We start from the raw sequence: 24,168 nt of genomic DNA on the forward strand, positions 1-24,168 counted from the left end.
ATTAACTCCAGGGGATAAAATAATGTATCTGTTTAAAGATACCATTAGAAAGGAATGCAAGGCTTAGACTACAGCTGAGCAGGAACACAGATCACCTGGTTACACTCTTTCCTACTATGGAAATATGCGCCAGAGTTGTATTTGAAATTATATTTATTTATTAATTTGCATCTATACATGTAAATCAGAACATGCAAATCTGTGCCCTCTTATTTGATTATGTGTTTCTTCCAAGGCGACATGAAAGTGGCCACGAGTATAGCATTTCTCTGTAGGCAGTGCTTTTGCTTCTGTGTGGTGTCTGAAATGGCAAGACACAGTTTTGTCCAGAAGCTGCTGCACTACGAGTGGGGAGTAAATTTATGAAGCTGAGCAGACAGAATGTGAAAGCACACCTACAGCCCTGAGCCATGATTTTTCTTCGGTAGACAGATACTATTTATAGGATTACACTAACAGGTTATAACATTGTATGGTCTACATTTAGCACACAAATCCTGGTTAAGTTTCCAAATGATAGTGCAAACCATAGTTTGGCATGATGTCTCAAATGAATCATGATATGAGGGATGTATGGTTCTTGAATATTGGGATATGTCAAGGCTTGAAGTGGGAACTCATGGTCTGAGGCAGGTACCAGGGATTAGGTGCACTCAAGTCACAGAACCCTTTTCAGATACAGAAAGAAATAGTAGCATTCAACATCAGCCCCTGAGATTAAATGGCAGCAGGCCTTTGGTACTGCCAGGCCTTCTACAGCTACTAGGAGCCTGGCACTATGTCCTTGTCCTGGTTACTGACAGAGTACCCCCAGTGGCGGAGCTTCGTGCTCTGGCACTGGGGGTGGAGAGCAGGTGGGGCGGGGCTGGCGCATGTCCCGGGGGTGGGATGCGCCGCCCGCAGGGGCGTGGCGCATGTTCTGGGAGCAGAGCGCACTGCCTGTGGGGGTGGGGTGCCCAGCGCGGGCAGGGGAGCAGCCACGATGGAACCCCACTGGGATCACACTGCCGGGGGCGGGGCGCTCCTCCGCCCCCTTCTTCTTCCACCAGTGATCACCCCACAATTGGGTCAGTGGATCACAGGTAGGGAAAGGGGGGTTGTACTCTAGCTTGCAGTTTTCCCATGGCATCTTGTTGGCTGCTGTGAGAACACAGTGATAGACTAGACAGGCTTTTGGTCTGATTCAGCAGTCAAGCTCTTATATTTTTAATATTAAACTGAGAACTGAACATGCAGCTTCCAACACACTGCCCCGTTTCAAATACTAATTTAAAACAGCGGCAGCAGGAGGCCCCATTAGCTAAAGTGGTGCTTCAGGTTAAGAACAGTTTCATGTTAAGAATAGACCTCCAGAACGAATTAAGTACTTAACTCGAGGTACCACTGTACTAGAATCTCACTGCAGCTAATTTCCCTCCAAACCAGGATAGAGAACATGTGACCCTCCAGGTGTTGTTGGAATCCAGCTCCCATGAGTCCCAGCCAGCATGGTCAATGGTCAGGAATGATGAAGGTTGAAACCCCGCAACATCTGAAAACCACAGGTTCCTCATCCCTGATCTAAGCCATAGTTTAAAACTGATAATCTGAACTCAGCTTTTGTGGGTGCAGATTAGGTGCAGATGAGTATCACATTTAGTACTGCGAAGTATGGATGGAAATGTGGCTTCTCATTTGTCTTAAAGCGCCATTGGAAATACACATCCTTACCTCCTTTTGGCAGCTGATGCATCTAGGTGCATATAACTAGGTATGTGCAACCCCTTTTTGCACAAGAGTCTCTCCTGTTCAATTGAATTTTAGAAGTAGATTTTACTTAATAATTTAAAAATCAGAACTTGAAGAGTACATCCCCTTCTCTGTTAATTCTGGTGTCCAGAGCAACCCTGATGTCATTTAGTTGAGAATATCAAGACATGAAATCATAAGCTCCCGTGCAGATGTGAAATAAGTACAAAATTAAAACCACAGGAATCTTGAATTAAACAATGGAATGGAACAGAAGCTGGTGATGTGCCATCAAACTTATTTCATGGCTTCAGGTTAGAGATGTGAAGGCCCAGGAAAAAAAATAAAACAAAACAGTTTTATTTCTTCTACCCTCCCCCCAAGCCTTTCCCCTCCCCACGCCATGTGAAAGGATAGGTAAGTTTGTTTCAACCTGGGCAAACCTTCGGCTTTTAGAAGTCCATGATAAATACAATGACAAATATGAAGAAACAGAAACTGATTGTGGTGGCTCAGAAAAAGAGGTTGATTAAAATTCATGTAATATCCCTCCTTGCTTTGTCACAGTTCTATTTATGGATATAAATGCTTTATGTCTGCTTCACATTGTGCAGGTCTGTAGGAGACAGGGTGGTAGTCAGTGCTAACCCTGCTCAAGGTAGACCCAATACTAACTTAGCTACATTACTTTCAGTGGGTCTACTCTGAATAGGACTTACTTTAATAATTTTCAGAATACACAAACATTTCCTTTTACTATAATGTTGGTGGTTTCTCCTGTTCCTGGGAGTGGGGAGGTCCCACCTTTTCCTCATAAACTGGAAAAATGGGGGGGGGGGGATGGTAGGTTGATTACAGTTCAGCAGTTGTAGCTCCATTTGTAATTTAAAAATAATAATTAAGAAGTAAATTCGATTTGCAATTATTAACCCCAAAATTATTAACTTTTAATATACCAAACACAATAATTTAATGGCAAACCGACCCCCCCACCCCCACAATTTCCCCATGGATTCAAACATCCGGAAATTTTACACTGGAAACATCCAATCAGCAAAAAGTTGGCTGGTGTGTAACCTCCACACTAAAAAGCAACATCTGCATTTGGACAAGCCATTGTGCAAACTCAGCAAATTTGCACAGTGTCCTTATTTTGCAAAATTTATTGCTGGTCATAACAAGGAACAAGGAGTTTGCCCTCAAGCACTGGAAATCTTTCTTAGCTATGTGTCTAGGTTCTGAAATTTTATCAGGCATTGCCTGTGCACCTTCAGGCATAGCTTTTTAGCCACAAGGACTAGAAACTTCTGTTTAAAATGAAAGTTGTTCTTAGGAAGCTGAATTTTGTGCCTAATGCTGCACTCTCTACTTTTCTTGTACTTCTGCAGAAACACAGCATATGCCCAGTCCTGACAACAAGCTACACTGACTCAGTGTAACCCTTCGTTTCCTTGTAATTGTCATTAGCTCCACCCTGTTAAGAGAACAGAATAAAAACATTCTAGAAAGAACAAATTACTGGAATTGCTCCGTGTAAAAATTCTTCAGTCTCAAATCAAGCAAAGTATGGGGCTGCAGACTTGGGGCATTTATTCCAAAAAAGTTTTTCCGGCCATAACCCCCTTTCTCTCTGCCCCTATTTCCAAACCGCCTTTGCAGTCAAGAACACAAGGTTCCCAACTTGAGTTTTGCCATATCACAAGTGACCTTGCCAAAGGATGTTTTGCTGTCTTCTCCCAGGCCTTGATTTGATCTGAAGTTCTCAGTATTTTACAAATGGCTGTTGTGATGCTGGGGCTGGGGAGTTGGGTCCCTTGCAAACAGCTTTGGCGTTCCCGTTGTGAACTGTAGTGCTCCATGTACCCATGATTTATCATGTTCTTCCTTTAACGCAATGACCTTACTGAGATGCCACAACTTGCTGGAGATTTCCACTGTGCTGTAAGCCATTCATTGGAAGAGGAGCAGGTGGTGGAGGTGGTGGGAATAAAGTACCAGCCATTTCTGAATGCGTCTGTGGGTCAGGCATTGGGATGGGACTCATTGAACCAGAGTCACTCTGGATTGAACTGAGGCTGCTGCCATCAAAACTTGTCATTTTCTTCTTCATTAATTTTCTTTCTTTGGCTCTTCGGTTCTGGAACCAGATTTTTACCTACAAGGGCAAATAATATAATGGTTTCAGTTGCTTACCACAAAATTATAAATGCATATGTCCTTCTTTGTATGCCTTTCTCTAATAAAATCACTGGGAAGGTGTGTGTTGCATATTTGGGTCCAATGTGAGGGGCAGCAAAACAACAAAATGGATGTATTTGCCACCCTTTACATTTGTTGACAGACTGTGACATCAGACAGAAAGGCACATACATTGTGCTTCTAAGAAGTTGTGTGCAATGTGTCTGTGCAAGCAAGCAGTGCCATCTTTAGTACCCTCACCTAGCGTTACAGACATACCACCCTCATTAACTTTTGAGTGAACTTACTCAAATTCTGGTGGCATCTTGTGCCACCAAGATGGCACCACTTCTAGATATGCTTTCTGTTCATGTGTCTTAACAACTGGATACTCTTGCCCAGTGCTTTTTTTTCTTAAAAAATGTTTTTTCCTACTCATATTGAAATACTGCTCCTCAATGAGGCAAAACATAGATTCACAAAATGTTTAGGGGTATGCGTACCCCCATGTGCCCCCAGAAAAAAGCACTGCTCTTGCCTCCCAGGCTCTGCGAGAGATATTATATGGGCAAGACAAACTAAGTCCAAGTGAATCAGAAGTTGAGAGAATTACAGTATTGCCTGATATTGAAATGAGGGGGCAGGCATGTAGTGTGCTACTAATTCTTACTGTGAGAATAGTAGTGTTATCAAACACACAATAGTCTTCCCATTTTTGAAATATTGAAACATAGCTGCCATGAAAAGCTTCATCCAATGACTCCTGCATATCAAACTACTGTTAAAGAGGCAGGAGCAGGCTGTGCTGATTGTTCTCTGATAAGTTGGCAACAACTTGGGGAGAGGGGGACTCATACAGTAGTTCAGCACAGAGCATGTACTTTGCATGCATAAAGGCTCAGATTCAGTCCCTGGCACAGGTGGCAAGTAATGGGAAAGTTCCCTACTGCTGCCTCTCAGGGTAAAGGGTGAGATAAACAGTGTGACCTGGTCCAAGGTACATTCCTATCTTTCCAACCTTAATGCAGCCTTTGCAAACCTGATGCTGTCCAGGTATGTTGGACGACAACTCTGATCAACCACAGCCAGCATGCTAGTTAGCTTTTCTTAAAGCATACTTCATGCATTCCACAAGTTTTCACTCCCATTTCAAGCTTAAAACCTTAAAAATAACCATAGAGTCACCGTTTCAAAATCTGAGCAAAGACTCAATAAGGTGTGCTTAATACCTTGTTCATGGCAATTTTTGTCTATTTATAAATAATAAAAACATTTAGACCACTTAGTTATAAAACATTATTAAAGTAAATAGTCATGGTGAGTTGAACTGAGCCATTTTACACATACCTCTCTTGAAAGCTTTGCAGTTTTTGTTTTAACACCACCCAAATTTGGTCCAGTAATATACCTCTTTTGTATTAGAAACCATACTCTACCTGTCTCTCTGAAAGTCTCAGGTTTGCAGCAAGTTCAGACTTTCTCCTGATTGTAATATATCTATTGTAATGAAATTCCTTCTCTAGTTCTAATCGCTGGTGATCTGTGTAAACAACACGGTACTTCTCTCTTGTTCTTGTTTTACCTGTTCAGGAAAAAAACAAAATACGCATAGGTTTGTGTCTTGATTGAATGAAATACAGATGTAAACATATATTCTGGAGAGTGCCAGGATACGCACTCCTGCATACTCTCGCTTTCTTGACAGTAGTAGTTTGTATGTGTATACATTCCTGCATTGCAGGGGGTTGGACTAGATGACCCTTTGGGTCCCTTCCAGCTCTGCCATTCTATGTATGTTGTCCTGATAATGAACTATACAGAGAGAGAAATAAAGGGTGTGTGACTGTGCTCCTTGATTTCTCTGTGACTTTCAGTACCATTGATGATGGTATCCTTCTGGACTGATTCAGTTGAATGGGAATTGAGGGCCCTGTGTCCCAGGGGTTCGAATCCTACGGGACAAATAGTAGTGGTAGAGTGCTTTCTGGCTTCCTGGCAGTTACGCTAGGTGCTGCAGGGCACTGTTGTATCCCCAATACTATTCTTTCTTTCTTTCTTTCTTTCTTTCTTTCTTTCTTTCTTTCTTTCATTCTTTCATTCTTTCTTTCTTTCTTTTTCTTTAATATACTGCCCTTCACCTGAGGATCACAAGGCGGTTAACAATATAAAAACCACAACAAATACATGAGATAGTAACAAACAAAAACAATGTTTCCACCACCACTAACACACAGTTGAAAAGGCCATAGATTGTTTAACTAGCCAAAGGTTGGGGAGAAGAGGGATGTTTTCCCTGGCGCCTAAAGATTTGTAACAAATGTGGCAGGCAATCCTTCTTGTGGAGAACATTTCACAATATTCTACATAAAGAATAGCATTCTATCCCCAGTGTGATTTAATATCTATATGAAGCTACTGTGGCCAGCCATTTGGAGTTTTGTGTTAAGGTGCCATCGGTACGTTGATGACACTCAGCTCTATTTCTCCATAACATCTGAAGTAGGAGATGTCATGTAGGCTTTGGACTGGTGTTGGGATGAGGTGAGGTAAGCTAAGCTTGAATCCTGGCAAGATGGAGGCACTGGGTGAGTGGTTCCTGTGGCTGAGAATATGGGCTATTGTTGCGTTCCTTGACATGGTTATTCTCCCCTTGAAGAAGCAGGTACACAGTGTAGCAAATGCTTCTGGATCCAGTGCAAGTCACTGGAGGCTCCAATAGCCTTAGTGGCTAGAAGCACCTTTTACCAACTGTGAATGGGGTCACAGCTACAGCCATTCCTCAACCTGCAGAGCTTGACCACAATAGTTCCAGTACTGGTGACTTCAAAGTTGGATTACTGCAGTGCACTCTTTGTGGGGCTTCCCTGGAACCTGATCCAGAAGCTACAGTTTGTGAAGAATTCTCCAGCATGGTTGCTTACAGGAGTTAGATCCTGTCTGCATACACTTCTCTTCAGATCAGCACTGGTTTCACATTTGAAACCGGGGCAGTTTCAAGGGGTTACAATTACAGTAGTCGCTTAATAGCTTGAGACCAGTTCACTGTTCTCTTTTTGGTGTCAGTCAAAGACATTTTTGTTTGGGAAAGCCTATCTAGAAATGTAGAAGTTACATGTGTTTCGTTTATTTTTAGCTTTTGTTGATTTTAATAAACATTTGAATGTTTTTCAACACCTGCTTTAAACATATATATATATATATATATATATATATATATATATATATATATTTGTATTTTTGTAAATCGGTTTTCTTACTATCAAGAGGATTTAATTTTTATTAACTGAAAATAAACAATTTCATGGATAGCTTAGTGGGTTATAGGTGATAATGCCAAGGTTGAAGTTTCGATCCCCATATGGGGCAGCTGCATATTCCTACATTGTAGGGGATTGGACTAGATGATCCTCAGGGTCCCTTCCATCTCTACAATTCTATGACTAAATATTTCTTTCTTTGTTTGTTTGTTGCATTTATACCCTGCCCTTTGGGGGGGGGGGGAATCTCCCAGGGCAACTTACCAAGCTCAGTACTAATACAGTTCCTGTCCTTAGGCTCAAGACATTGACACACTAGGGAAAATGAACAGGCAAGGAAAGGGAAAAACAAGCTCAAGCATGGGCTCTTCATGTTATAGTTCTTAGCAAACTGTTATATAGGTTATTTCTGTCTTGCCTTTTGAAAAAGAGTAGTTACTCCTCTGCTCCTGGATCTGATTGGTTTGGGTGGAGGGTGGGGGTGCAAGAAGCACTTCCTGCCCCTCCACCGAACCAATCAGATCCAGGAGCAGAGCAGGTGACTGTATCACTTTTATTGCCCACTCTTCATCCAAGGGCCCCCACGATGGGATACGTAAAAGCAATAGCACATTGAAGCAGCAGAAAGAGTGGATTGTCACCCCACCTCACCTCACCTCTCCAAAAGCCTAGGCAAGGAAGTGCATCTTGACCTGTTGACAAAAGCTGTACAAAGTCGGTACAAGTTATACCTCAGAGGGTGATCCCCACTTTGGTGCTTCTGTTGAAAAGGCCCTCTAACACAGTGTGGAAAAATTAGCAGTTAAACCTGGTAATTATAGATGTACTCAGTGCTCCAATGAGAATAGCAATGTCTCCATTACATTTTTAGAGGTGTCTATAAAGGCTTGAGTGGGATGCACTATTTGAACTAGTCCTAAATTGTTTAATCATTCTACAAACCCTTTTAATACTGGCCCTCAAGACTCTCCTCAGGCTGCCCTCAGGACTTCCTAAGCCACAACCCTCAGCAGCCCTGCTCCATACCCTGTCTGGAAGGTGTCCTTGATCTCAGATAATGCCTCTTGACTGTCAAACTGAAAAATAGAGAGGGGTGTGTGGGTGTATGTAGAAACAAGCCTATGGTTCAAAGGCACAATTTACATTTGTTGCTCTGTCTACTTTTACCTCAGGCCCCACTCACCACTGTCACAACACCACCAGCCCTGCATGAAGAGAATGTGACTCTGTAAAAGGTTCACCATCCTTGCTTTCCCTAGTTCTTTACAATTAGTACCACTGCTTTACTTACTCAGTATCATAAGGCAAATAGGGTACTATCTAGCCAAAATGAAGCACATTTGATCTGTTTGCTATGGGAGAGTTAAACATGTCCTCAAGCTCTGTGTGGATTCTGCCTGTGGATCTTGGTATTGTCTCAGATCATGTAAAGTTATTCTTCTTGAGGGAAACATTCAACCTCTACCTGCTTTTAAATAAGCAAGGAATTGTATGTACAAAACAACTTGTTGCTATTTGCCACAGTTACCTAATTTTCAGACTTTGTTTTGCTTGTACAGTTTGTACAACCAGCCCCAGAAAAGTCAATATGCATTCCATTGAAATAAACAGGACTTAAAAGTGCTTTATTTGGGCTGAATTGTATTTTGCGTTTTTAAAGAAAACAATTGGAACATTGTCCCATTCATTTTTGTATGTGTTTGGGGCACGTGGTGGGGGAATATAGTGATTCCCAGTGGTTTCTTGGGCTCTAGCCCCTTTTTTAAAAAAACAGGTGAGAAAAGTTTTTGTTGTATCTTGTTTCAAAATTAATTATTACGATGTGCAAATGTGAGGGCAGAGCCATTTAAGTGTTCATTTGTAATCTTTTGTGGAAATCAGGCTGTTCGAAATGCCATGAAACTACTCACCTGATGTTTGACCTGTATTAGGATACTCCTGTTATTTTACCAGTCTGTGACTCAGCCTGAGTATTGTGTGGGATGGGAAGGGGGTGGGGGGAAGTTTTCCTATTGGCCATAAAATTCACAGAGTGTTTCTTTTGAACACAATAAAAGCAAAGATCGGGCCTCTTTATTTGCTGTGAAAATTGTCACTCTTTCCGGCAGTATAACTGCTAAATAAAAGGAAGAGAAGGAAGAGACAGGGATGCACATCAAAGCTGGAAGAGGTGTCAAAAGAGGGTCTGTTGCCTGACATGGCAGAGAGGCCTCTGAACTGAAGACAATGGATGGAAGGGGCAAGACATGGCGGGGTGGGGGATGCTCAGACCTCACAGCTAGTTTACAAAGCAAAATAAATTAGCATGAAAACTGCCTCTGGCTCACCCTGTCCTCCTTGCTTGAGAGTTGCTCCTGTTTTACATCATTAACATCCTCTTTGTCACATGAATTAGTCTATGTCTGTGACTTCTGCAGGGTGATAAAAAAGAGGCCATGTTGATATTCTCGTTTGTGTGATGGGGACACAGTTCTAATTATACACATTAAATCTACTTCAAAGCAACAAAGAAATGGTCCTAGGCAAAAATGTGAACGAGATCTGAAGCTCAACTGTTAGCATAGTGACTGATGTAATTGTTAAACTTATTTTAGAAGTGGAGGATACGCAAATCTAGCCTTATTTTGGGTTGTATTCAAGTAAGTCCTACTTAGAGCAGACCCACTGAAATTAATGGGCCTAAACTAGGCACATCCATGAATTTTAATGGTTATACTTTGAATAAAACATATTTGAATACAGTCCATTGTTTTAACCACTTAATTCAAGGATAGGGAAATTGTGGGCCTCCAGCTCCCATCACCATCTCATCACTCCCATCACCATTGGCCATGCTGGCTGGGGTTGATGGGGGTTGGAATTCCAGCACTGTCTGGAGGGCCAAAGGCCCATCTTAGTCCTCATTTCCTTGAAACAAAGCTTTATAATGTTTGACTCTCATTCACTGCTTGGTATATGAGTCTCTCTTACCCGTCCCTTATTTATCCCTCCACAGTCAAAGTTTTAAAGGGTTTTACTGTCATTTTGCTTATGCTATTCTGTGAGGTGCCATGTACCTTCATGGTATTAAATAACTGATATAGGACACAATCCTGTGGCAGATTCTTTTGAGCAAGCTCCCTTAAAATGAACAGCAGCTGTGGAAGAAGAGCTAACATAATATGAGGTCTTCATGGAGAATTGCACTCTTAGCTTGTTGATAAATGGAAGTGTATGGAGGTGGGCACCATCTCCTTATACTTTCTGCTTTCATGCCCTTTTCTCCAAATTAGACTACTGCAATGGGCTGTGCATGAGGCTGGCACTGAAGACTGCTTGGGAAATGTAGCTGCCCCCCCCCAAAAAAAATAGAGTACTATATTGCTGGGGAGCAATATATACAGTGGTACCTCTGGTTACAAACTTAATTCATTCTGGAGGTCCGTTCTTAACCTGAACCGTTCTTAACCTGAGGTACCACTTTAGCTAACGGGGCCTCCTGCTGCTGCCACCACACGATTTCTGTTCTCATTCTGAGGTAAAGTTCTTAACCCGATGCTAACTTCCGGGTTAGCAGAGACTGTAACCTGAACTGTTTGTAACCCAAGGTGTTTGTAACCCGAGGTACCACTGTATTGCCAATTTTGGAGCTTAACTTATTGTCTGTTTCTGAGCACAATTCATTGTGCTGTTGGTTTTAATCTTTAAAGCACCGTTGTTTAAACAATTTTTATATGTGCAGTTGTTTTAGCTTAAATTTGTTTTAATTGTATTGTGAAATTGCTTTTATGTATTGCATAAGAAGCTATTAATAAATTAAATTGGTAATAAAACAATAGAATATCTCTGAGGCTGCCTACATCCACATGGTTCTGCTGACAGGTTAAGATAAATCTTAAGAGATGAGGCCAGTGCCCGATTTACGTATAAGCTAAACAAGCTATAGCTTAGGGCCCCACTCTCATGGGACCCCCCCCCCAAATTTTACATTTCCAAAATATAAGATAAAAAACAATTAAAATAAAACCTACATACAGCAACAAGTGTTTTGTGTTGTGCAGGCTCCTATGATGTAAGTAATGGGCCCCGCCTGCTAGACTGCTCCCTAAAATATCACTGGTTAGATAGCTATTAGGTCCCTAAATTACCATATAGCATATATTCAACACAAAAAACAGTGACAATTTGTTGTTGACAAAGGACAGCTGAACATATAAAGGGCCCCATTACCTTCAGTAGCTTAGGGCCTCATCAAACCTAAATCCGGCCCTGGATGAAGCAGATAGAGACCAGGTAGAGTGACATTTTGGTGTTAGCACACTCTCTCTGCAGTTTTATCACCAAAACACTGCCTTTTCCTTATCAGGCAAAGACTTTTATTTACCCAGACATTTTCAATGGTCTCTGGTTTACAATTATGTAGCTCCTGGGAGGGTGCCCCAAAGGCTATAGGAAGCACCAGTTCTCTCTCCCAATGGAGAAAGAGATTCCGCCCCAGACAGGGAGAGCTGGTGGAAGGGAACCCAAACATGAACTCAAACTTGCCCTCCCAATATTAGACGAGTGCCGGGATGGACCAAGCAAAAGCTCAGATCCAACAGCTTCTTACTCCAGTTAATGCCTCTAGGTAACTACGTTAGCCCTAGATTTTATTTCCTTCCCACTGTTTCCAGCAGGACAAAAGATGTATTTATTCTACATTTATTCTTACATTTATATTCTACTTTTCCTCCAATGATCTCAAGCTGCTGTACATGGTTCTGCCCCTTGCCCATTTTAGCCTCACAACACTCCTGTGGGGTAGTGCAGTAGAGACTGATTGCCCCAAGGTCACCCAGTGAGTTTCATGGCTGAGTTGGGGTTTAAACTCAGGTCTTCCAGCTCCTAGTCTTTAACCACACTGGCTCTATATTGGCTATTTTTTAAAAATAAAAAATTAAAGGACAAGAGCGCAGCTGTGGCCCATCGTACCAGGTGGTGTGCAGGAGGGCATTGGATAAGGTGGATGAATAATCTTCAGTAGTTCTCTCCTCCACCTTTGCACCACCCCTTCTGTACTATAAGGGTTGTATTCAACTTACTTTTACAGTGTAGATCCATTGAAATCAGTGACGATGACTAACTTGGTTTTATTAATTTCAGTGGGTCTACTCTGAGCCCAAAAGCGTTTTGTTTTTTAAAATTTGAGTTTCACATATTATGACTGACAGTTTCCTTTTATTTTTCTTACAGCTAATAATACACAACCACCAAAATCAAATCAGCAACCCAGAGAGTTATGGGATGGATGCAAACCAAAGCAAAGTATCATTTTCCTTAAATTACATGTTCTCAGGCCCGCTTTAGGATTACATCCCTAATCTACCTTTTAATCTGTCCATAGACCTGATTGCAGATAGTGATTCTTAAATTGTTCTGCTTCTTGACTGATTTTTTTATAATCGTGGTTCTTAAAATTTCTTCTACAATTGGTATGCAGCACTGGAAAATTTATCTTAAAACATATTATAAAATCGTAAATTTATTTTGCAGATTCCTCCCCCACATTTTCTCAGGCTGTGTCTTAAATTAATATTACTATTTTTTTATCACTCAGTCTCATGTAGGTCTTTAAGGCATATATATATATATATATATATATATATATATATATATATATGGGACGCGGGTGGCGCTGTGGGTAAAACCTCAGCGCCTAGGGATTGTCGATCGCATGGTCGGTGGTTTGAATCCCCACGGCGGGGTGAGCTCCCATCTTTCGGTCCCAGCTCCTGCCCACCTAGCAGTTCGAAAGCACTCTTAAGTGCAAGTAGATAAATATGTACCGCTTTATAGCGGGAAGGTAAACAGCGTTTCCGTGTGCTGCGCTGGTGCCGACTCGCCAGAGCAGCTTCGTCACGCTCGCCACGTGACCCGGAAGTGTCTCCGGACAGTGCTGGCCCCCGGCCTCTTAAGCGAGGTGGGCGCACAACCCTAGAGTCGGACACGACTGGCCCGTACGGGCAGGGGTACCTTTACTATATATATATATATATATATATATATATATATTCACAGGGGGTGGGGGTAGGTTGACCAATATTTGTCTTTTATGTATCTTGCCTTGACTCTCCTGTTTCCATGTTGCAGCTCTGGATTTGAATTGTTCTGAAAAAGAATGGTAGGAGAATATATACAATAGGCATCTATTGTATCTATACTTAGCATTTATGTAGCATTTTAGAGTGTTCAAGTTGCCTCACATATTGTACATTGTCTCTTTAATATGTCCAACAACCACACAAGGTAGGTCAGTATTAAAAGCATCCTCATTTTCAAGAAGAGAGATGGTGGTTTCCCTAGTGAATTCATGGCTGAGGAGGCAAGATTTGAAACAAGGACCTATCAGTTCACAATATTAATAGTGACTGCACAACAAAAATAAACAGAGACTTACAGCCAAGTCTCAGAGCATCTGCTTTGCATGCCAAGGGTTCCAGGTTCAATTCCAGGTAGGACTGGGAAATACTCCTCTCTGAAACCCTCAAGGGTTGCTATCAGTCACTGTAGAGGAAATACTAATCTAGATGGGCCAATAGTCTGGCATGGTGCAAGACAGCTTCCTAAATTCCTGTCAGTATTGGCATCACAGTACAGGCAGCCCCCCATTTATGTGCATTCAATATGTGTGCGATCATGTATACATGCAATGTGGTGAACCCAAAAGTGACCTGGAAACGTCATAAAGACATCACTGAAGCATAACTAAAAGGGCAGAGCTGGTGTTTACAGTCTTTCTTAATGGAGTTCAGTTATACAAGATTTCACTGATGTGCGTGATGCCTCAGAACGTAACCCCCACATAAATGTATAGTTTTACCTAAATCCTTCGAGAAAGGGGGCAAAAGTGAACCCTGGGCCAGAGAAAATGTCGAATTTAAAAACTTCAGAAAAACCTGGCTGCAGGATCAGGCCAAAGGCCCATCTAGTCCAGCATCCTATTCTCACGGTGACCAACCAGATGCCTCAAAAGGAAGCACACCAGGAGAACCAGAGTGCAGCAGCACTCTTCCCACTAGTGATTGCCACCAACAGGTGTACATGGGCTTTCTGCCTATGATGTTGGAGGAAGTCTGAAAACTGCAAGTATGTGGAGATATCTCCACATATGGTGTCAAGGGCAATCAGAGCAACTTGTACAGAGTTACAGTTAAAGGACAAAACTCTTTTGTGTGTATTTTGGCTATGGGGAGCTAAAGTTTGCTATTTTCCCCTCCTGACTCTCATCTCTGCATGTGCTTAGGATCAGGAAAGCAACATAGGGAAAAGCGACAGTCCATTGTACAGTTAAGAGGCCTTTGGGGGTAGCAGGTCTGATGAGAGAAGGAAAGAAAGCAGATGTCTGAAAAACGTTTGGGGGTAGATTGTTATGAGGGGCCCCACTTTAAATTGTATAATTCGGTATTTGAATGATTGTTATTAATAATTGTATTATAAATTGGTATTGTTATAATGAGGCTATTATTGGACTGTACTGTAATTGAAAACTAATAAAAATTTATTATAAAACGTCAGTATTCATCTATTTACACCAATCACATCACCCCCTATAATTTGCTAAGAGTGTTTTGGGAATTATAGCTCTATGAGTGGTAAACTGCAGCTCCCAGGATTCTTTGGGGAAAGCAATGAGTGCTAAAGTGGTATAAATGTGCTTTTAAACTTTCCACTTTCAGGAAACTCACTCTACATTTACCTTTCCGCCTATTGCAGAAAATTCTTGAGTGGGGCTGTGTTTGTATGCAGAGCGGAGGTTTGGTACCTACTAACAGACCTTTCAGTGATTTACAGTATTTTTTAAATTATTTAACACAATTTATATACAGTACTACTTGATTGTAAACAAACAAACAAAATCCCTTTATTGTTTATTGTTTAGCAGTAGTAACAAGAGAAGTCCCTTCTCTTAAAAATTGGATTTCCTGAAACCGATAATGGATTAACAATCCCTGGAAATATTGCATTAAGGCCTGCAAGAAAACAAAGGAGGGAGGGAAGGGCAATAGGAAGCACACACACATATATGCACAATGCTAGCTCTTGACCTAATATCCATGGAACCCTGGTTTTTGGGACTGTGATTGTTACACCTAAACTGGGCCTCTTTATGCACTATTTTGCACCTGACTCTGTTTGGTGAACTTTAAGATTCTGGTAGAAAACAAAGCAGATCCCAGGGAAAAGACACAGACACAGCACATGGCATGGACCAAGTTTCTCCTCACCATGAGGCTGTACCTTGAAAAAATCCATAAACCTCATACAGCAGCAGCAGAGGAAGATCTGGAGTGCACGAGAGTGTAAGAAGTGTCCTGCTGGATCAGGCCAATGGCCCATCTAGTCCAGCATCCTGTTCTTACAGTGGCCAACTAGATACCCATGGGAAGCCTGCAAGCAGGACCTGAACTCCACAGTGCCTTCTCCATTGTGGCATGAGAAGGTGGCACCAATAATGAAATGTGATGGCAAAAGGGTGAAGGTCCAACTGGTACAAACCAAAACAATAGGCTGTCTGCATTTGAAGGGGATATTTATTATTTAAAGGCAGGTCTGTTCTCTCTGGGCAAACATACTCCAAAAGAAGTGCTCAGCTTCTGGTCAAAACTGTCTTGCAGAGAAAGCTAGCCAGTGTTAACACTCATCAAGGAACCCCTGATAAACTTCTTGAAAGCCCACAATACCCTTGAAAGCAGTTTGACAACCTCTGAACTAATACTTCTCTTTTCACAGGGGAGCATCTGCCACTGTTGGTGCTAAATACACTATATAAAGCAATTGAACCAAATAGGAGAAGTTTGGCCATCTGCTATGTTAACTACCAAGTCTTTGTAGCAGTATATGCTTGACAGCAAGTCAAAAATTTACAAGGCATGCATCATATTGGTTTTGTCATATTTGACAAATAAATCTGAAAGCTCTGACTGCTAACAGGCTAACAGATGACTTGATGTTGACCACAAACACAAAGTCTGTCTGCATGTGTCTACCTTGTTGTAGTGGCTATCTAAGACTGCAGCGGGCAGCACTTAGAAACTTAGCTCAGTAAAGACATTTTATAAGGAAACTGGTGAGAATTGGGTCAGATAACTAGCTCTAAAAGGTTCTGTTCTCAAGAGTATATACCAAGGGGGGGGGGGATTGTGTTTCTAATTGGTTGTAGGTTCCATTTGGATTCTTTCCAGAAGATCCAATCTCTTTCTCAAGGTCAAAGCAGAGCTCGGTTCTGGAAAATAATAATAATCTAAAAAAATATTGACAAGCTGCTTTCCAGAGTTAGTTATCACCTAATTCCGTATAGCACAGTGGAGGAAAAATGCTCAATAGTAACAATTTTTAAAATATGCTTTAACTGAGTGTTCTTGCCTTAATTGTTGGGCCACTTGGATTCTGTACAAAGAAGAGCTGCTGATATTCCTGATGGTAGAGAGTATAGCATCCAAAAAGAGCATTTGAATAAGCACTTTGCTGCCAAATAACCTTAGGGCAGGTTCTATCAGCTGCCCTGATTTCTGGAAGCAAACAAGCACTGCTTTGTTGTGCACTGTTCATGAAATGTTCATGACACCTTGTTGGCTACTGCAGAAGACAGAATGTTGGACCGGGCAGCTCAATCGGTTCCTGTTTACAGGACAGTTCTTATATTATTAATTTGTTAGGTTCTAAAGGGCTCTAGCATGGTGTGTTTAATTTTAGTTAGAATTGTCTACCAATCTGGTTTTGCATTGTGAGACAGGAAGTGTTTATTTATCTTCAAGGCGCCACGAGACTCCTTGTTATTTTTGTTGCCACAGACTAAAACAGCTACCTCTCTGGAATTTGTTATTTTTGTTAACATAAAAATATAAGAAGAAAACTGCATTAGGCCAAAGGCCTGCCTCATTCAGCATCCTGTTCTCAAAGTGGCCAATCAGATGCCGATGGGAAGCCAGCAAGCAACAGCAACTCTCACCACATGTGAATCCCAGCACCTGGTATATATCAGACAGATCTAATTGTTCTATTGTATGTGTAGGCTGGGCACTGACAAGGAGCCATGCAGCAATATTCTGTGCATGTTTGCTTGTAAGTAAAATTCCACCCTGTTTCAAATGTGGCTAACAGTGCAATCCTAATCATGTCTACTCATAAGCAAATCATATTAATTCAGAGGTCTTCCTAGGTAAATGGAGTTAAGATTGCAACCTTCAGCATGTGTAGGATTTGAGTCTCAGAGATTGAACTTCCAGAGAGGGGGACTGTGCTGAAACCTAAGAACGGCAACTCTAGGTACTTACATAGCAGCATTTTTAAAAGTCGGTGTGGCGGTTAGAGTGTTCGGGGAGATAAGGGTTCAAATCCTCACTCAGCTGGTTATTGCCTCTCAGCCTAGCCTACTTCACAAGGTTTTTGTGAGGATAGAACGAGAAGGGAACCCATGAGTTCCTTTGACGGAAGGTGGGAAATAATAAGAAGAGGCCTCAAAAGCAATGTAGAAAGTTATTTGAAAGTTATTTCAATAGAGACCTTTCCAGTAGCCTGTTTTTAGAGAGATACTTTACCACAATTCTTCACTTGGAAGAAATAATTTAAACCATTGATTAACCCCTTGAGATTTACATGCCCCAGCATTCCATGAGGCTTGATTAACAGAAAGCCATAATATCACAGTTGAGCTCTTAGATGTTCAAATCACTGATCAGAGTTTCCTGTACTTTACATAATCAGCAAGGAGTAATATGTTTACGCTACTGTTTTCATAACCAAAGGATTCAATTGAAAGCTAAATACATTTAAGTTTTGCAGTACTTAACACCCCCCCCCTTAATAGCACTATTGTTCTTTGAAGGATTGCCTGCAAAAGTGTGCCTGGCTCATTTTGGGATTCTGGTATTATGCACTATGTTATGGAGCACCAGGTATTGCAGCAATTAACTTCCACTGTCTCTTAATAGCCGCGGTCAAACCACACAGTAGCTGTGTGGATTCTCTTTTTAATGCAGCACTTTAAAACCAGAATTTTGTTCTTCATTGTCCATAGTAGTATAATTACTGAGTGTTTAGTAATCTGGCAGTTGCCTCCTCACACACACACCCCGCCAACACCTTTATTCTAGTCCATTATCTAACAAATATTTTCCTGGAGCTCCGACATATATTTTATACAATTTTTATTTCACCAGCTTACTAATGAAACTCCTATGAAAAGATCAAGCTGGTTGTGTGTGTTAGATCCCTGCAACCTCTGAGCATGCCTAGCATTTTAAAGTGAAGGATGACCTTTCATCTACTGTTTCCATTTGAAGTGTTAATGCATGAAACCCTATAAATTGAACATATAACCATGGTGTGATGCTGCAGACCTCCCTCTCATGTAGACCTCAGAAGATGTGAAGCTTTATGTGAATATAACTTTTCTCCTTCAAGACCATTTTAGTTTTTCAGTCATACAAGTGTGTAGAAAATGTGAGAAGCTTACTTTTAAATGAGCCATATATTCAATTACAGTGCTACCAAAACAGCGTGTTTCAGTCTGCTGTCCTATATGGGAGTAAGACTTAATTCCTATAAACAGGCATAAGGTTATGTTGAATATTTTTTAAAAAATATTTGGTGGATTATCTCGTTTAAAAGACTTTGGGTAATAACAAACTAAACCATACTCAAAGTAGACCCATTGAAATCAATTAACATAAGTCATACTCAGAGTGCCCCCATTGAAATCATTCACTTTAAGTCCATTTATTTCAGTGAATCTCTTTAAGTATGACTTAGATGGATATTACCCCGGTTCACTTCCAATTAAAAATTCTCTTATCCCGCTCCCTAAAACCCGTTTCTGCACATTGCATGTGGTGATTATTTCATTAGATTTGATCTTTCATGGATGTCAGAAGGACAATAAATCAAATTTGTACAAAAGCATAGACAACGTCTAGGGAAGCAATCTTTCTCATCTTGAGCAAGAATTTTGTATTCCCTTGCAGAGGTGTGTGGGTGAGATGGCACAGAATAATGCTAGAGATTTCCGTGTATAGATTAGTCCTCGCCAACATACCTGTTGAAGTGGATTGGACTGTTTTCCTCATCCATTCGTAAGAGCTGTGTCTTTGACTGTGGGGAGAGATTTGCTCTGTATTGATTGTATTTACAGAAGGTAAAGCCCCCGATCCAGCGGGATTCAAGGAGTTGTAATCAGCAGAACTATAGGAAACCTGCCCGGGAGATGATCCATTCATTTGCGTAGCGGTCACAGTGTTGGAAGGTGCTGGGCCATAAGCATTCCAGTCTTCCCTTTGCAGGCCATAATGTGCTCCCCAAGCCCCTGAAGGTTGTCCACGGTGGTCTATATTTTGCATTGGATGGTATCCCATGTAATCTGCGTAGGGTGTTGTGGAGGCAAAGTTTTGTGCCGGCAGGTTGTTGTTGTTGTTGTTGCTGCTGCTGCTGCTGTTGCACCTTACGGATCCTGGATACATGCTGCCTTCTTTTTCCAAAAGATAACTCACATACATGATGCTCATACCCTAGCTTTGTCCTGCCAAGGCATCCTGCTTCTACTCCTTTGATGTCACACCCCCTCCTCTTTCTCTCACTCTCTTTTTCTAGCCCCAACTGGCTCTATGAATGACTCATGCTAGCCCCGAGGTCTCTTTACTACACATGATTAACAATAGTATTACCAGGTGCTGGGCCAACAGTTTACTAAGGTTCTATCTGATGTCACAGATAACTGGCTGCTCTCAAGCAACATTTGCATTCAAATGAAGGGTTAGCCATCCCAACAACCCCACCTTGCTGCCAATTTGGGTGCTTCCTTTCTCACAGATGCTCCATGTCCTGACCTACTGGTTTCCCAAATCCCCAGACAGAGAGGGCACAGATTCCACACATTTATTTATTTATGCAAAAATAAAATAAATAAGAACAACAAGTATCTTATTCCATCACAAATGAGTTATGTATGCACTTGCTGCGTCAGACTAACACATCTGTCCCTCTAGAATTTGTTTTGTCAGTTGCAGCAAAAAGAGTCAAGAAGAGTCTTGTAGCATCTTAAAATCAACTGCTTTATTTTGGCACAACCTGTTGTCGACTGTACAACCTCTGGCATCAGACAAAGTGGATTCTTTTCTGTGAAAGGTTATGTATGCCACAATACAATGCTTAGACTACAAGGTAGGAAAGCTTCCACTGAAATATACTGGAGATTTGAAAAAGGCCATCTGATAAGCAAGTTAATTTTTTTGGACAACTCTTGGGCTGGGATATTGCTTAGGGGCTTTTGTTGAGCTGAGGGTTGTTGCTGTTATTGATATTAATTTTTTGTATCTTTATTTTGAATCTTTATTATGATGTATGTGGAAAATTGTTCCATTTGGTTGTGTACTTTTTGATGTTTTATTTACTGTTTCTGACTAATTTTGCTGTGTTTTGAATTGTATAACTTTTTTCACTTTGAAAGCCACCTTGAACATTGTTTATATTGTGGAAAGGCAGCATACAAATAAAATGATGTATGTAGGTATTTATGTATGTAGTGCTTTTTCTGGGAGTACACATTTTGTGAATCTTTGAACTTTTGTCCATTTACTGTATTTATTTTTCTAGATTTGAACTATAAAATGGGGATTTTCTTGAGTCAAAATGAGAGTACCCCTAAACATTTCTTAAAGAAAAAAAATCACTGCCCCTAAACATTTTGTGAATCTAAGTTTTGCCTCATTGAGGGGCAGTATTTCAATATGAGTAGGAAAATGAGAGTACCCCTAAACATTTTTAATAGAAAAAAGCACTGTATGTATGTATAGATCATTTTCTTCTGAAGATGTTAATCTTCTTTGCTATGTCAGAGGAGTGTGTCATTCCCTCTAACCACTAGGTGATACATTACCTAATCAATGACTCAAAATGATTATTATCACCCGGTACTCCACCCAAATTTACCACTGGAATGGTGTTGGTTTGTGAGGTGGTGGCACTTACTTAACCCCCTATCAATGGCATCAGTGTGACCTACTGTGAGGCAGAGGGGTTAGGTAATGGTGAGGTCAGCTTGGTGCAAACGAGTTGAAACATGGTGGAAATGCCAAATTGTCAGTGGCAATTTACTTTTCCCTGTTCCAATTAAAGTTAAACACTTTTGCATCACATGACGTAGTTAACTGGGTTTCGGTGTATTTTTAATTGGCTGGTTCCCTCCAGATGTTTTGGAGTGGAGACTGGGGCTGATGGGAGTTGTAGTCCAAAGCATCTGGAAGGCTGAACTTAGCTTAGAAACATTCTAGCTGAAATAGTCTTGAGGCATCTCTTTCAAACTCTCTTTTAACAGATTGAAGCAAATGAGAATGAGTTGCTTTCTATAAAGTGCTTTTCTTAGATATTATGAGAATATCTCATAAAAATGCCATTAAAAAAAAACAATGCAAGAAAGTTCCATGTTTAAACGTGTTAAAAGTTATAGCTGAAAATAATCAGGAGGATGATTCCTACCAACCAAGAAAGAAATATGTTGATTTTTAAGTGTGAATTGTATTGGCGCTGTTTTTTTATGAGCCAGCAAAATATAATCAGGATAACTAGGGGGGAAATACAGTCCCTTAATGATGTGATATTTAATTGCACCTTTATGAATGAGCTGACACATTAGAGCAAATCTCTGTTGAACACATTCAATGTGTAGTGAATTGTTCCATTGACTCAATGTGTGTGTGCCCTTAGAGACCCCAATTTAACACCTATTCCCACAATTAGAAAATGTGAAGTAAGCAGGATCTTTTGGGAATGAAACTATGTTTAGAGAAGGATGTTCTTTTCCAAACAGGATTCCAGCACAGGATGAATGACTTGTGATTGTTTCCTCAAGGTGCATTCTAGAATGACTTTCGAACAGATTTACACGGCTGCCAAATTTGCTTCTGTAGTGTTTAATTCATTGATTCTGGAGTCTTGTCGGGAGAATCTTCATGATACATCTGCAAAGGTTGTAAAAACATCCTGTGCTCTTTCAGACTGGTGTCCTTATAATATTATGCTGAACGCTTTCCTGTCCCTACCAGTGGAAGACATTGGCATGGTGTGAGGAAATTGTTATGTATATATTCTTCACACAGTGCATAGTTAAACTATGGAATTTGCTACCACAAGATGTAATGATGACCACTAATTTGAACAAGTCAAAAAGACAATCTGGCAAGTTCATGGAGAGAGGCTGTTAATGACTACTAGCCATTATGGTTATGTTCTACTTCTACTGTCTGAGGCAATCTGTTGCTGGGAGTCACAAGTGGGGAGTGTACAGTGGTACATCAGGTTACATATACTTCAGGTTACATACGCTTCAGGTTACATACGCTTCAGGTTACAGACTCCGCTAACCCAGAAATAGTGCTTCAAGTTAAGAACTTTGCTTCAGGATGAGTACAGAAATCGTGCTCCGGCAGCGCGGCAGCAGCGGGAGGCCCCATTGGCTAAAGTGGTGCTTCAGGTTAAGAACAGTTTCAGGTTAAGAACCTCTGGAATGAATTAAGTACTTAACCTGAGGTACCACTGTACTATTGTGCTCAAGTCCTGCTTGTAGGATTTCCAGAAAAGGTATCTGACTGGCTACTTTGAAAACAGGATGTTGGACTAGATGCTCCTTTGACTTGGCCTAGTTGAGCTCTTCTTACATTTTGTTTACCTGGACAAATAGCTAAGTCTTCATTCAGATGATGCTGAAAACCCATAGGAGTTTCCAGGGCCAGCACTACCACGAGCCTTTCTGAAAAAGTCACCTCAAGCAACACTCTGGGAGAGATGGCAGATCTAAGGGTCTTAAAGGTAAAGGTAAAGGTACCCCTGCCCATACGGGCCAGTCTTGACAGACTCTAGGGTTGTGCGCCCATCTCACTCTATAGGCCGGGGGCCAGCGCTGTCCGAAGACACTTCCAGGTCACGTGGCCAGTGTGACAAGCTGCATCTGGCAAGCCAGCGCAGCACACGGAACGCCGTTTACCTTCCCGCTAGTAAGCGGTCCCTATTTATCTACTTGCACCCGGGGGTGCTTTCGAACTGCTAGGTTGGCAGGCGCTGGGACCGAGCGACAGGAGCGCACCCCGCCGCGGGGATTCGAACCGCCGACCTTTCGATCGGCAAGTCCTAGGCGCTGAGGCTTTAACCCACAGCGCCACCCGCGTCCCATTCTAAGGGTCTTAGTTGATCACAAGCTTGACATGAGTGAACAGTGTGATGCAGCAGCAAAGCAAGCATCAACAGAAGTGTAGTCTCTATTTTCAAATATCTATAGGGCTGTCACATGGAGGATGGAGCAATTTGTTTTCTTCTGCTCTGGAGAGTAGGATTAGAACCAACGGCTTCAAGTTACAAGAAAGAAGATTCCGACTAAACTTCAGGAAGAACATTCTGACTGTAAGAGTTGTTTGACAGTGGAACAGATCCCACAAGAGTCGGTGGACTCTCTTACCTTGGAGGTTTTTAAGCAGAGGTTGGGTGGCTATCTGTCATGTATGATCTGGTTGAGATTCCTGCATTACAGGGGGATGGACTAGATGATCCTCAAGGTAAAAATAATAACGTGTTATTCTTATTTCCCTTGCTTTCATATGTATACACCATAAGAACAGAGATATGATTAAAAATAAAATATCATAAAACAAAAGAAAATAGCATGGGTGTGTTGAATCTTATTGATAGTATTTTCATGTAACCCATACTACAGCATTAGCTGGAGGGATAATCCGTCCATATGCCTCCTTATTTGTAAATGACATAAATTAAACCATAATGCAAGGGGGGGGGGGCTGTTTTTGTTTTTTTACTAGACCTCTTAGAGACTTTCAGTTTATGAGAATTTTTTTCCTAAGAAGGCTGTCTGCCAGACCCTTGAGTACCAAGAGTCCAAACTAACTAACTCAAACATTTTCCAGAATCTAGCTGCCTTTATATGGAGACAGATGAGAACTATTTTAAATAATTAAATGCTTAGCATGGGGCACAGGATTAATTTTAT

General features: G+C 41.2%; 1 protein-coding gene across 1 annotated transcript; it reads right to left on the minus strand.

The window, feature by feature from the left end:
• Positions 1-135: 135 nt before the first annotated feature.
• On the minus strand, positions 136-19,970 carry LOC114589126 (homeobox protein CDX-1-like). The gene is made up of 3 exons (XM_028715221.2): positions 19,216-19,970; positions 5,343-5,488; positions 136-3,883 (listed from the first exon to the last, which is right to left on the minus strand). Exons 1-3 carry the CDS (start codon positions 19,679-19,681, stop codon positions 3,629-3,631), a joined length of 867 nt encoding a protein of 288 aa, XP_028571054.2. The 5' UTR covers positions 19,682-19,970; the 3' UTR covers positions 136-3,628.
• Positions 19,971-24,168: the final 4,198 nt, after the last annotated feature.

The sequence above is a fragment of the Podarcis muralis genome, chromosome Z (assembly GCF_964188315.1).
Source record: "Podarcis muralis chromosome Z, rPodMur119.hap1.1, whole genome shotgun sequence".
In the NCBI taxonomy this organism is placed as follows: Eukaryota; Metazoa; Chordata; class Lepidosauria; order Squamata; family Lacertidae; genus Podarcis; species Podarcis muralis.